General features: G+C 43.5%; 1 protein-coding gene across 1 annotated transcript in view; it reads right to left on the reverse strand.

The window, feature by feature from the left end:
• Positions 1-2,912: 2,912 nt before the first annotated feature.
• The window catches only part of si:dkey-106n21.1 (solute carrier family 23 member 2), a 73,229-nt gene continuing 62,143 nt past the window's right edge, over positions 2,913-13,998 (reverse strand). The window contains exons 11-13 of the mRNA XM_041837035.1: positions 9,478-9,586; positions 6,870-6,965; positions 2,913-6,720 (exon numbers count right to left, since the gene is read on the reverse strand). Of these exons, the coding sequence (XP_041692969.1) occupies positions 6,539-6,720; positions 6,870-6,965; positions 9,478-9,586 (387 nt within the window). The 3' untranslated portion in view covers positions 2,913-6,538. The remainder of the gene's footprint in view (positions 6,721-6,869; positions 6,966-9,477; positions 9,587-13,998) is intronic.

Here is a 13,998-nt window from a genome sequence, read left to right on the forward strand (position 1 = left end):
CTAGCTGACGGATCTGGCTGCTCATGGCTGGCTGACGGATCTGGCTGCTCGTGGCTGGCTGACGGGTCTGGCTGCTCATGGCTGGCTGACGGATCTGGCTGCTCATGGCTGGCTGACGGATCTGGCTGCTCATGGCTAGCTGACGGATCTGGCTGCTCATGGCTGGCTGACGGATCTGGCTGCTCATGGCTGGCTGACGGGTCTGGCTGCTCATGGCTGGCTGACGGATCTGGCTGCTCGTGGCTGGCTGACGGATCGGGCTGGTCGTGGCTGGCTGACGGATCTGGCTGCTCGCGGCTGGCTGACGGATCTGGCTGCTCATGGCTGGTTGACGGATCTGGCTGCTCATGGCTGGCTGACGGATCTGGCTGCTCATGGCTGGCTGACGGGTCTGGCTGCTCATGGCTGGCTGATGGTGCTGGCTGGGCGGCTAGCGGTGGAGGCGGACCCCAGCCTCGGATTGCAGTCATCACCTCCAGCAGGGCGGCTCCCATCCGCATGAGCCGCTCCTGCCCGTCACGTAACCCGAGCCTCCAGTCCAGCATAGGCTGCGTCGGCTCCTGCTGATTCCATAGCAGGTGTATGATTCTGTCTGGCGGAAGGCTCTAGCGGCTCCGGTCTGGCGGACGGCTCTGAAGGAACAGGCCGGGCTGGGCTGGTGACGCACCCCGTAGGATACGTGCTTGGAGCAGGAACAGGCCGGTCCGTACCGGGAACACACACCACTGGCCTTAACTGGGGATCAGGAACGGGCCGGACCGGACTGGTAACACACTTCAGTCTCTCATGCCGTGCGACAACAACTTCCTCCCTCTACTCGCCAATGGCTCCCGTAATCCGATAGCCTTCTCTCCACATCTCCCTGTGGCAGCCTCCTGCTGCCCAGGCGCCCAAGCCATGTGCCCCCCCCCCAAAATTTTTTGGGTAGTACTCCCGGGCTTCCAGCCTTGCCTCCGTGCTGCCTCCTCATATCGCCTCCTCTCGGCTTTAGCTGCCTCCAGCTCTTCACGAGGGAGGCGATATTCTCCCCGTTGTGCCCAAGGACCCTTACCATCCAGTATCTCCTCCCATGTCCATGAATCCTTTATGGGTGGATATAAATCCTGTGTAGGTGGATCCTGTTGCCGCTTGACACGCTGCTTGGTCCTTTTATGGTGGGTTTTTCTGTCACGATCGTCTAAAGGAGCGGACCAATACGCAGCGTTGCGAGTGAACATGATGACTTTATTAATTAAAGCAACCACGGAAAAACAACAAAAGACGATAGTGAAGTCCAACAGACAAAATACTGAACCTGGAACAAAAACCCACAAACAAACAGTGAAACACAACAGTTTAAATATGGCTCCCAATCAGAGATAACGAGCCGACAGCTGACACTCGTTACCTCCGATTGGGAGTCACACGACACCAATCAACGACCTAGAAATAGACACCCAGAACTCCCAACCTAGAAATAAACGTGACAGACATGCAAACATAAACAATCACCCAAAACCCAACAAAACAACATACACCCTGGCTCAAATACACAAGTCCTGGAGCCAGAGTGTGACACGGGGGTGGCAGCATCATGCTGTGGGGGTGCTTTGCTGCAGGAGGGACTGGTGCACTTCACAAAATAGATGGCATCATGAGGAAGGAAAATTATGTGGATATATTGAAGCAACATCTCAAGACATCAGTCAGGAAGTTAAATCTTGGTCGCAAATGGGTCTTCCAAATGGACAATGACCCCAAGCACACTTCCAAAGTTGTGGCAAAATGGCTTAAGGACAACAAAGTCAAGGTATTGGAGTGGCCATCACAAAGCCCTTACCTCAATCCTATAGAAAAGGAGGCCTACAAACCTGACTCAGTTACACCTGCTCTGTCAGGAGGAATAGGCCATAATTCACCCAACTTATTGTGGGAAGCTTGTGAAAGGCTACCCGAAACAGTTGAACAATTTAAAGGCAATGCTACCAAATACTAATTGAGTGTATGTCAATTTCTGACCCACTGGGAATGTGATGAAAGAAATAAAAGCTGAAATATATCATTCTCTCTACTATTATTCTGACATTTCACATTCTTAAAATAAAGTGGTGATCCTATCTGACCTAAGACAGGGAATTTTTACTAGGATTAAATGTCAGGAATTGTGAAAAACTGAGTTTAAATGTATTTGGCTGAGGTGTATGTAAACTTCCGACTTCAAGTGTACTTATTATGGACACAGTATGCTTTACATTAGTTATCTTGTTGTTATTAGTTGTTGTTAGTTGTTATTAGTCCCATCCTTCAGCTCCATTCAACATCACCCATCTATCTCTTAACCATCCATATTGGATTTCTATTTGCCATATATTTTTCAACTGTGCTGTGATGTTTCACAAAAGTTCTGAACCCTTCTATTCTCAATGTTTCTACAGATTGTAAATTGAAAATAAACATTTTCGCTAAAAGTATTATAAATAAAATAATAAATAATACGCCATTTAGCAGACGCTTTTATCCAAAGCGACTTACAGTCATGGGTGCATACATTTTTTTGTGTGTATGGGTGGTCCCGGGGATCGAACCCACTACCTTACAAGCGCCGTGCTCTACCAGCTGAGCTACAGAGGACCACATAATTATTATATTATTGATCGATTGACTATGACTTTTCAGATCACCCAGTATTGCTATCTGCAGGGTTATCTCCAGGTAAATATTGCAATCCTTCAGCCATTCCTGGACCTGTGACCAAAAACAAGCTACAAATGGACATTACCAAAACAAATGATCTAATGATTCTGTGTCTTCGCAGCAAAATCTGCAGAGCTGGGAGGATTGTATCCCCCCATATTAATAACATTCTATTGGTAGCAAGAATTTTGTATAATAATTTAAACGGAAGAATTCTAAGTTTTGAATCCGGCGTCGTTTTGCGTGTCAGTTCTGTAGCCAGAACTTATTGAACCCAACTCTCACGAGGCACTACTTGGTGGGCGTGGTGTGTAATCGATCGTCACTACACGCCACACTCTGTGGTCCGCAGATAGACCTTCCTCAGCTAGTCTAGTTATCTGTATTCCAGTCCAATAATCCAGTCCGCTCTTTGCTATGTTAAATGTGTTATTTGTTCAAATTAATGTCTCAAATTCATGAATGTTGAATGTCAAAAGTTTAATCTGATAAACCACTGACGGGGAAGTTGCCCACTCAATTCAACATGTATTTTTCCAATATTAAGGTACAAGGTCTTACATGTATTGATTCATACTGCTTTTTTGATACATTTGCATGGGTGAGCTGGATGGATGCCACACACCACTAACTCAAGCTGAATTGGAAGAGGTGGCTGCAGCTATGGTCCATATTGTGTCTACAACCATCTCCGCACTGACAGGAAACGACACACACTGCTGTGAAAGATACTGCCTGACCCAAATGCTTCAAATGGCACAATTACATAAATGTCTGTCTGTTTGACTGGTGTTTATCAAACGGAAACCACCAGAACACTCTCCGTCACAATATATTCCAGAGCGTCTTCGCTTTCAGGAATGGGGTCATAATAGCTTACAGCCAAAACTGTTCAAATGCAATAATCAAATTCATAGGAAGACACATGCCCCATTGGCTTCAGAAACCGCCAGAAGTTTCAGTTTAATATATACCATATTGTAACTGAATATATCAATATTGAATTTGTATATTCAGTTAAATTGAATTTTAAAACTGAATGCAATATTCACTCAATTCAGTTTCAAATCATGAAATACAAGTTCAGTTTATGAGTTCAATGATTCAATTTGTGCAACACAAATAAAAATATATTAGTCAAATTCAATATCCAATTACAAATTCTAAATTCTGGAATTCAAATTCAATTTCTGTTGCCACTGAAATTGATCCAAGTGATTGTTTGATTGAACCTATTTTATAATGAACTAATGATTAATTACATGTTGACTACATATTTTATGATTGAATAAATCCTGACTGCTGTCTCTAGGTTGGGCTTGTCTGCCACAAACACTTGTAGCTGAATACATTGCTAATACTCCCCCAAAAACATCACCATTCCGATGCTGTTTCATTCTGTGTATCACATTAAACATTTACATAAACGTTTGTGTGTGCAACATTGTGGTATTTCTGTGTTGACAGTTGCAATGGTCAAAATAACAAGCAAAAAATAAAAAAACTACATTGAAATCTGAAGTTTTATTTTGGCATGACAAAGCGAGGGACTCTTATTTTGAAACCGGAAATCGCAGGACTTTATTTTGGCATGCCATAATAGAGGGTCTTTTATTTTGAAATTGGAAATCGGAGGACTTATATTTTGGCATGGCAAAGCGAGTGATTCTTATTTTGAAATCGGAAATTGCAGGACATTTATTTTGGCATGACATATCGGGGGACTCTTATTTTGAAGTATGTTACATCCAGCCCAGTTACATCCAGCATCCGGTAACTCTGAGCCATCGGATGCTGCATGCTGGATGTAACTCTCAGTTGGATGCTGGATGCTGGCTGTACCTCTGAACCGGATGCTGGATGTAACTCTGAGCTGGATGCTGGATATAACTCTGAGCCAGATGCTGGATGTAACGTTGAGCTGGATGCTGGATGTAACGCTGAGCTGGATGCTGGATGTAACGCTGAGCTGGATGCTGGATGTAACGCTGAGCTGGATGCTGGATATAACTGAGCTGGATGTTGGATGTAACTCTGAGCTGGATGCTGGATGTAACGCTGAGCAGGATGCCTGATGCTGGATGTAACGCTGAGCCGGACAATGCTTTATGTGATTTTAGAGAAAACCTTTATTGACCTTAAATTAGTATTGAATGAAGCATAAACTAAGTATATGTTGTTTTCCAGAGCGCATAAAAAATTACACAAATTATTTAGAAATGTGCACCTCGGATGGTGCCCACTGAGATCGTGTCCCTGCTTACAAATATCTGGGCATCTGGATAGACAACGGGCTGTCTTTTAGAAAGCATATTGATGAGTTAGTGAAGAAGTTAAGAATAAAAATAGTATTCTGCTATAGAAATAAGTCCTGCCTCTCGCTTAATAGTAGAAAGCAGGTCATTCAATCGACGTTCCTGCCGGTTCTAGACTATGGTGACATCATCTATATGAATGCAGCTGCCACTTCATTAAAGCCATTAGATGCAGTTTACCATAGCACACTTCGTTTTATTACGGGCGACAGATTCAGTACACATCACTGCATTCTTTACCATAAAGTAGGCTGGCCCTCTTTGAAGTCACGCAGGTCGATTCATCACTCTCTTTTTATTTAAAAGCTCTCTTACAAAAACTTTGATAATAACCTTTAGACGTACAAGTTACCATACTCGGTCTCAGGAAGGCTAACTCTAGAAATGCCTCCAGTCTCCTGAGAGTTAGGTACAACTGCTTTTACTTTCTACAGAGTTCCCTACAACTGAATGTTCTGGTGCCTCTCGGAGAGTTTAAAATGTTGATTGGGGACCTCTTTGCTGATGAATGTGATTGATTTTCTTGAATGTATTTGTAAAAATATATATTTGTTTTAGCTATATTGTATTTTGTAAATGATGTGTATGCAGGGCTCTCTTGTGAAATAGACATTGGTCCCAATGGGAATCCCTGTTAATATCAAGGTTAAATTAAATTAAATTAAGTTGAATATTTGAATCATCTGTGTAGTGTCGGCAAAAACAGTCAGAGCCCTTTACATGGTTTGAGGACAGATGGAGTATCCATGATCATCATCAAACGTTGATCATCATCAAGCACAGATGGAGTATCCATCATCATCATCATCATCAAGCTTTGATGATTTGAATCAGGTGTGTAGTGTGAAGGTAAAAACAAAAATGTGGACCCCTTTGGGTCCCCAGGTACAGGGTTAAGAAGCCCTGGTTTAGAAGAATAGCGAAGTTGATATATTGCAGCAAAAATGTGCAATGTCAAGCTGGCTAGTACATATAATATCCACACTAGCATATTACTAAGTATACTTGTCCAATACATCACTTCATACTATGTAATGAACGAGTTTGGATATTGGGACAGAGTTTAGTTTTTTAGTGTATCAGGTTCAACAAGCTTCAGTTAGTTGGCAGACGCCTTCTTTTCACAAATATTTTGTTGATAAGGCACATTCATCTTTGAGGTACATGACAACCAACATAACAAAATGAAATTGACTTAGTATACAAAGGACCAAAGTCTCGACCTAAATACGTAATTCATATGCATTTGCGAATTCGCCATTGCTTCCAGTGCAATGGAATGTAATTGCATTCGATGTTGACAAGCAAGAGAGAAGAACTCCACCAGCTGGGACAGTTCCAAGTCTATACCCACCTCCCTGTGTTATGATGCCATTGGCAGTAAAGCCACAGCTGCTGGCAGACTCAGTCTAAAAGTGTGGTGGAGAATGCTAGTGGTGCTAACAGTGTGCTAATCACAAGTTCTTTATTCTTTATTCTTCAGATCTCCATTAGTTGGCACCTTAGCCACTGCTAGTCTTCCTGGGGTCCAGTTAAGACTGGAACCATTCTTATGTTCTAAGTTCTGGAGCCTTGTAAGACGGAAGGAAAGGCAGGTACTGGAAGAACTTGAACCTCTGTAGACAGTTAGTACAAAAAGGTATATCGTAGCAGGACCGGTCTGTCATCATTGTGCTGCCATCCTCTGTCACTTTCTTACGCCAACTTTTAATGCCCCTCTCTTTTTCGGTACCTGTAAAAATGATTGAAAATTCATCATGAATCCATGTGAATCCAATTGTGGCCATACCTGACTGTGAAATCAGTGTCTTAGATGAGCGTTTAAGCTTGCACATGTGAAATGTAATCATATGGATGTATACTGTTGTTGTTATGGCTCACCTGGAATCGTGTTGTCCAATACAAATCCAAAGAACCCACCGATGAACATGTGCGTAGTGAAGAGAACAACTATAACTTGATCCAGTTCTTTTACCCCTGTGAATACAAAGAGATGGTTATCTACAGTATAAATACAGTACAAACAAGCTATGTTTCACCTATCATTGCATGTGTCTCCCCCTTACTGGTTTCGATAGATGATTTTGGTACAAGAGAGCCAGGATATTGCTTCAGGGGCCTTTGTGCCTTACCTGGAAATCAATCTAGCAGAATGTCTAATGTGGACGACATGTACAGTGCCTTCAGAAAGTATTCACACCCCTTCACTTTTTTCACATTTTGTTCTGTTACAGCCTGAATTTAAAATAGATTAAATGGAGATTTTGTGTCACTGGTCTACACACAATATCCAATAATGTAAAAGTGTAATTATGTTTACAAAATAATTACAAATGAAAAGCTGAAATGTCTTGAATCAATAAGTATTCAATGTCTTTCTTATGGCAAGCCTAAATAAGTACAGGAGTAAAGATTTGCTTAACAAGTCACTTAAGTTCCACGGACTGACTCTGTGTGCAATAATAGTGTTTAACATGATTTTTGAACGACTACCTAATCTCTGTACCCCACACATACAACTATCTGTAAGGTCCCTCAGTTGAGCAGAGAATTTCAAATACAGATTCAACCACAAAGACCAGGGAGGTTTTCAAATGCCTCGCAAAGATGGGCACCTATTGGTAGATGGGTAAAAATAGAAAAAACATTGAATATCCATTTGAGCATGGTGAAGTTAATTACATGTTGGATGGTGTATCAATACACCCAGGCACTACAAAGATACAGGCGCCCTTCCGGAGAGGAAGGAAACCGCTCAGGGATTTCACAGTGAGGCCAATGGTGACTTTAAAACTGTTACAGAGTTTATGGCTGAGGATGGATCAACAACATTGTAGTTACTCCACAATACTAACCTAAATGACAGAGTAAAAAGAGGAAGCCTGTACAGAATAAAATATTCCAAAACATGCATCCTGTTTGCAATAATGCACTAAAGTAAAACTGCAAAACATGTGGCAAAGAAATTAACTTTATGTCCTGAATACAAATAATTATGTTTGGGGCAAACCCAACACAACACTGAGTACCACTCTTCATATTTTCAAGCATGGTGGTGGCTGCATCATGTTATGGGTATTTATTTTTATTTAACTAGGCAAGTTAGTTAAGAACAAATTCTTATTTACAATGACAGCCTACACCGGCCAAACCCGGACGATGCTGGGCCAATTGTGCGCCGCCCTATGGGACTCCCAATCACGGCCAGTTGTGATACAGCCTGGAATCGAACTAGGGTGTCTGTAGTGATGCCTCAAGCACTGAGATGCAGTGCCTTAGACCGCTGCGCCACTCAGGTATGCTTGTCATCGGCAAGGACTAGGGAGTTTTTTAGGATAAAAAGAAACGTAATAGACCTAAGCACAGGCAAAATCCTAGAGGAAAACCTGATTCAGTCTGCAACAGACACTGGGAGGCAAATTCACCTTTAGCAGGACAATAACCTAAAACACAAGGCCAAATATACACTGGAGTTGCTTACCAAGAAGACATTGAATGTTCCTGAGTGGCCTAGTTACAGTTTTGACTTAAATCGGCTTGAAAATCTAAGGCAAGACTTGAAAATGGCTGCATAGCAATGATCAACAACCAACTGAGCTTGAATAATTATTTTAAGAATAATGTGCAAATATTGGACAATCCAGGTGTGCAAAGCTCTTAGAGACTTATCCAGAAAGACTCACAGCTGTAATTGTTGCCAAAGGTGATTCTAACATGTATTGACTCATGGGTGTGAATACGTACGTAAATGCAATATTTCTGTATTTCATTTTCAATAAATGTGCAAAAAGAAATGAATACCAATGTTTTTTCTTTGACATTATGGGTTATTGAGTGTAGATGAGTGGAAGAAAATATATTTCATCCATTTTGAATTCAGGCTGTAACACAATATAATGTGGAATAAGTCAAGGGGTATGAATACTTTCTGAAGGCACTGTATTTTTGTGCTCATGCTCTGTCACCTTGCCTTTTAAATAAGCCCCCAAGGGTATTAATAAAGTTGTGTTGAATCAAATTAGACATAAGGTAGGTACATAACACTAGCTGTGTTTGGCCATGGGAAAACACATCAAAAGGAACCTGTACAGTAAACAATAATCCGGGCAGGTGGTGAGGCATCGGTCAATAGTTCAGATCCACGACTTAGCTCCTGTAATTCCCAGGGGTTGTACTTTGTGCATTTAACAGGATCCTGAATGATAACCACCATGTTTAACCAATGCAGCAGCTGTGCTGCAAGCATCCTAACAGGGAGGTGAGGGGGGATGGAAGTGAGGACAGGTGAAGTCAATGAGAAGCACTGGTAAGGACGCTGGCCGTGGTAGCCGACTGTCCAAGTGGCGCCTAAACTGAGTCTTCTGACAGATTATTGTCACGCAGTGACACTGAGATTGGCCAAGAGGATTGGGAGGTAAGCCTGATGAAAGCATCGTACAGTCAGCTTATCCCATATATTTATCCCATATACTACATGTGACAGACTCACCTGTGTCAATGATGCCTGGGTTTGAGTGGAACCAGGTAGGCAGCACCAGGCCACTGAAGGTTGAGAAGCCCAAGATGAGTAAGTTCCTGGAGGAGTTCAGGTCCACGTACTGTTGGGAGCAGAGGAATCCATTAGAGTTGTATCTATTTCAACTTTAAGTTAAGTTATTTAGAAAAAACATATTCTCTTAAGCAATAACGACCTGACCAAGAGTTCTGTCTGATTCTACATCAGTCTTATCCTGGCTTCCTGATCATTTCACCACTCTACTGAAGCAGTGGCGGGTCAGGGCTTATTCTTTTTGGGTCAAGGTGTAACCGAGGGGGTTGCTGAGCCATGCTTGTGCCTAAGACCAGAATATTGTGTTAGCTCACTCTTGAAGGCTAGTTAAGGATCATATCACCTCCATTTTACCTGACAACCTAGACCCACTGCAATTTGCATACCGCCCAAATAGATCCACGGATGACGCAATTGCGATCACACTGCACACTGCCCTATCCCATCTGGACAAGAGGAATACCTATGTAAGAATGTTGTACAGTGACTACAGCTCAGCCTTCAACACCATAGTACCCTCCAAGTTCATCATTAAACTTGAGGCCCTGGGTCTGAACCCCGCCCTGTGCAACTGGTTCCTGGACTTCCTGACGGGCCGCCCCCAGGTGGTTAAGGTAGGTAACAACACCTCCACTACGCTGATCCTCAACACAGGGGCCCCACAAGGGTGCGTGCTCAGCCCCCTCCTAAACTCCCTGTTCACCCTTGACTCAACTCAATCATCAAGTTTGCAGAAGACACAACAGTGGTAGGCCAGATTACCAATGACGACGAGACAGCCTACAGAGAGGAGGTGAGGGCCCTGGCAGAGTGGTGCCATGAAAATAACCTCTCCCTCTCCCTCAACGTCAACAAAACAAAGGAGTTGATCGTGGACTTCAGGAGACAGAAGAGGGAGCATCCACATCGACAGGGCCACAGTGAAGAAGGTGAAAAGCTTCAAGTTCCTCTGAAATGGTCCACCCATACAGAAAGTGTAGTGAAGAAGGTGCAACAGGATTTTGTCTTGGCCCCTAAGACCCTCACAAACTTTTACAGATGCACCACTGAGAGCATCCTGTTGGGCTGTATCACCGCCTGGTACGGCAACTGCACCATCCACAACCGCAGGGCTCTCCAGAGGGTGGTGCGGTCTGCCCAACGCATCACCGGGGGCAAACTGCCTGCCTTCCAGGACATCTACAGCACCCGGTGTTACAGGAAGGCCAAGAAGATCATCAAGGACCTCAGCCACCCGAGCCACAGCCTGTTCATCCCGCTACCATCTAGAAGGCGAGGTCAGAACAGGTGCATCAAAGCTGGGACGAAGAGACTGAAAAACAGCTTCTATCTCCAGGCCATCAAACTGTTAAATAGTCACCACTAGCCGGCCTCCGCCCAGTACCCTGCCCTGAACTTTAGTCACTGTCACTAGCCGGCTACCATCCGGTTACTCTACCATGCACCTTTGAGACTACTGCATTATGTACATAGTCATGGAACACTGGTCACTTTAATAATGCTTACGTACTGTTTTACCCACTTCATAGAGTGGGAAAAAAAAGTATTTAGTTAGCCACCAATTGTGCAAGTTCTCCCACTTAAAAAGATGAGAGAGGCCTTTTTCATCATAGGTACACGTCAACTATGACAGACCAATTGAGGAAAGAAAATCCAGAAAATCACATTGTAGGATTTTTTATGAATTTATTTGCAAATTATGGTGGAAAATAATTATTTGGTCACCTACAAACAAGCAAGATTTTTGGCTCTCACAGACCTGTAACTTCTTCTTTAAGAGGCTCCTCTGTCCTCCACTCGTTACCTGTATTAATGGCACCTGTTTGAACTTGTTATCAGTATAAAAGACACCTGTCCACAACCTCAAACAGTCACACTCCAAACTCCACTATGGCCAAGACCAAAGAGCTGTCAAAGGACACCAGAAACAAAATTGTAGACCTGCACCAGGCTGGGAAGACTGAATCTGCAATAGGTAAGCAGCTTGGTTTGAAGAAATCAACTGTGGGAGCAATTATTAGGAAATGGAAGACATACAAGACCACTGATAATCTCCCTCGATCTGGGGCTCCACGCAAGATCTCACCCCGTGGGGTCAAAATGATCACAAGAACGGTGAGCAAAAATCCCAGAACCACACGGGGGGACCTAGTGAATGACCTGCAGAGAGCTGGGACCAAAGTAACAAAGCCTACCATCAGTAACACACTACGCCGCCAGGGACTCAAATCCTGCAGTGCCAGACCGTGTCCCCCTGCTTAAGCCAGTACATGTCCAGGCCCGTCTGAAGTTTGCTAGAGTGCATTTGGATGATCCAGAAGAGGATTGGGAGAATGTCATATGTTCAGATGAAACCAATATAGAACTTTTTGGTAAAAACTCAACTCGTCGTGTTTGGAGGACAAAGAATGCTGAGTTGCATCCAAAGATTTTTACTCAGTACTCGGCGGTCTCATTCTGTGAGCTTGTGTGGCCTACCACTTTGCGACTGAGCCATTGTTGCTCCTAGACTTTCCACTTCACAATAACAGCACTTACAGTTGACCGGGGCAGCTCTAGCAGGGCATAAATTTGACGAACTGACTTGTTGGAAAGGTGTCATCTTATGACAGTGTCACGTTGAAAGTCACTGAGATCTTCAGTAAGGCCATTCTACTGCCAATGTTTGTCTTTGGAGATTGCATGGCTGTGTGCTCCATTTTCTACACCTGTCAGCAATGGGTGTGGCTGAAATAGCCAAATCCACTAATTTGAAAGGGTGTCCACATATTTTGTAAATATAGTGTATTTATACTCCGGACTCTGACATTGCTCATCCTAATATTTATATATTTCTTAATTCCATTATTTTGCTTTTTAGATTCATGTGTATTGGTGTGTATTGTTAGATATTGTTAGATATTACTGCACTGTTGGAGTTAAGAACACAAGCATTTCGCTACACCCGCAATAACATCTGCTGAATATGTGTATGCGACCAATACAATCAATCTGATTTGATTTGATTTGTGGTCCACAGGAGACCCAGGTTCAAACTCATCAGGTCATAACGGCTTACAACTGGATCCTGGATCATATAAATATTATTTATGTTTTCTTGGAAAGACTCAATATAAGTCCATAAGCTTTGGGTCACAGACAGTCCAGAGAGTTTTGAGGAACCACTGCTCCAGTTTGCCTTATGGCAGCCATGCAGCTTGACAGCAAGTGCACAGCAGCCCCAGACCCCTGTACAGGTGCTAATGTTTTATCAGTGCTTCATGGATGAGCTGATTAGAGTAATGGTTAGAAAATATTTCAGTGTGAGAGGCTGCTCGCCCTAACCTTCCTTGCCAGCAGCATACTACCCTGCATACCACTGCTGGCTTGCCTCTGAAGCTAAGCAGGGTTGGTCCTGGTTGGTCACTGGATGGGACACCAGATGCTTCTGGAAGTGGTATTGGACATTGCCCTGCGTAGGGTGCCATCTTTCGGATGTGATGTTACACGGGTGTCCTGACTCTCTGTGGTCACTAAAGATCCCATGGCACTTAACGTAAGAGTCCTGGCAAAATTCCTTACCGAGCCCCATTCCATCATGGCCACCTAATCCTCCCCCTCATTCCTAATTGGCATGTGTCACTTCTCACCTCTCCTGCTGATGTGTGGTGAGTCTTCTGGCAAAAAAATGGTTGCCGTGCATTACCGAGGTACAGTGGGGGAAAAAAGTATTTAGTCAGCCACCAATTGTGCAAGTTCTCCCACTTAAAAAGATGAGAGAGGCCTGTAATTTTCATCATATGTACACGTCAACTATGACAGACAAAATGAGGAAAAAAAATCCAGAAACTCACATTGTAGGATTTTTAATGAATTTATTTGCAAATTATGGTGGAAAATAAGTATTTGGTCACCTACAAACAAGCAAGATTTCTGGCTCTCACAGACCTGTAACTTCTTCTTTAAGAGGCTCCTCTGTCCTCCACTCGTTACCTGTATTAATGGCACCTGTTTGAACTTGTTATCAGTATAAAAGACACCTGTCCACAACCTCAAACAGTCACACTCCAAACTCCACTATGGCCAAGACCAAAGAGCTGTCAAAGGACACCAGAAACAAAATTGTAGACCTGCACCAGGCTGGGAAGACTGAATCTGCAATAGGTAAGCAGCTTGGTTTGAAAAAAATCTACTGTGGGAGCAATTATTAAGAAATGGAAGACATACAAGACCACTGATAATCTCCCTCGGTCTGGGGCTCCACGAAGATCTCACCCAGTGGGGTCAAAATGATCACAAGAACGGTGAGCAAAAATCCCAGAACCACACGGGGGGACCTAGTGAATGACCTGCAGAGAGCTGGGACCAAAGTAACAAGCCTACCATCAGTAACACACTGCGCCGCCAGGGACTCAAATCCTGCAGTGTCAGACGTGTCCCCCTGCTTAAGCCAGTACATGTCCAGGCCCGTCTGAAGTTTGC

This window comes from Coregonus clupeaformis, chromosome 19 (genome assembly GCF_020615455.1).
Source record: "Coregonus clupeaformis isolate EN_2021a chromosome 19, ASM2061545v1, whole genome shotgun sequence".
Classification (NCBI taxonomy): Eukaryota; Metazoa; Chordata; class Actinopteri; order Salmoniformes; family Salmonidae; genus Coregonus; species Coregonus clupeaformis.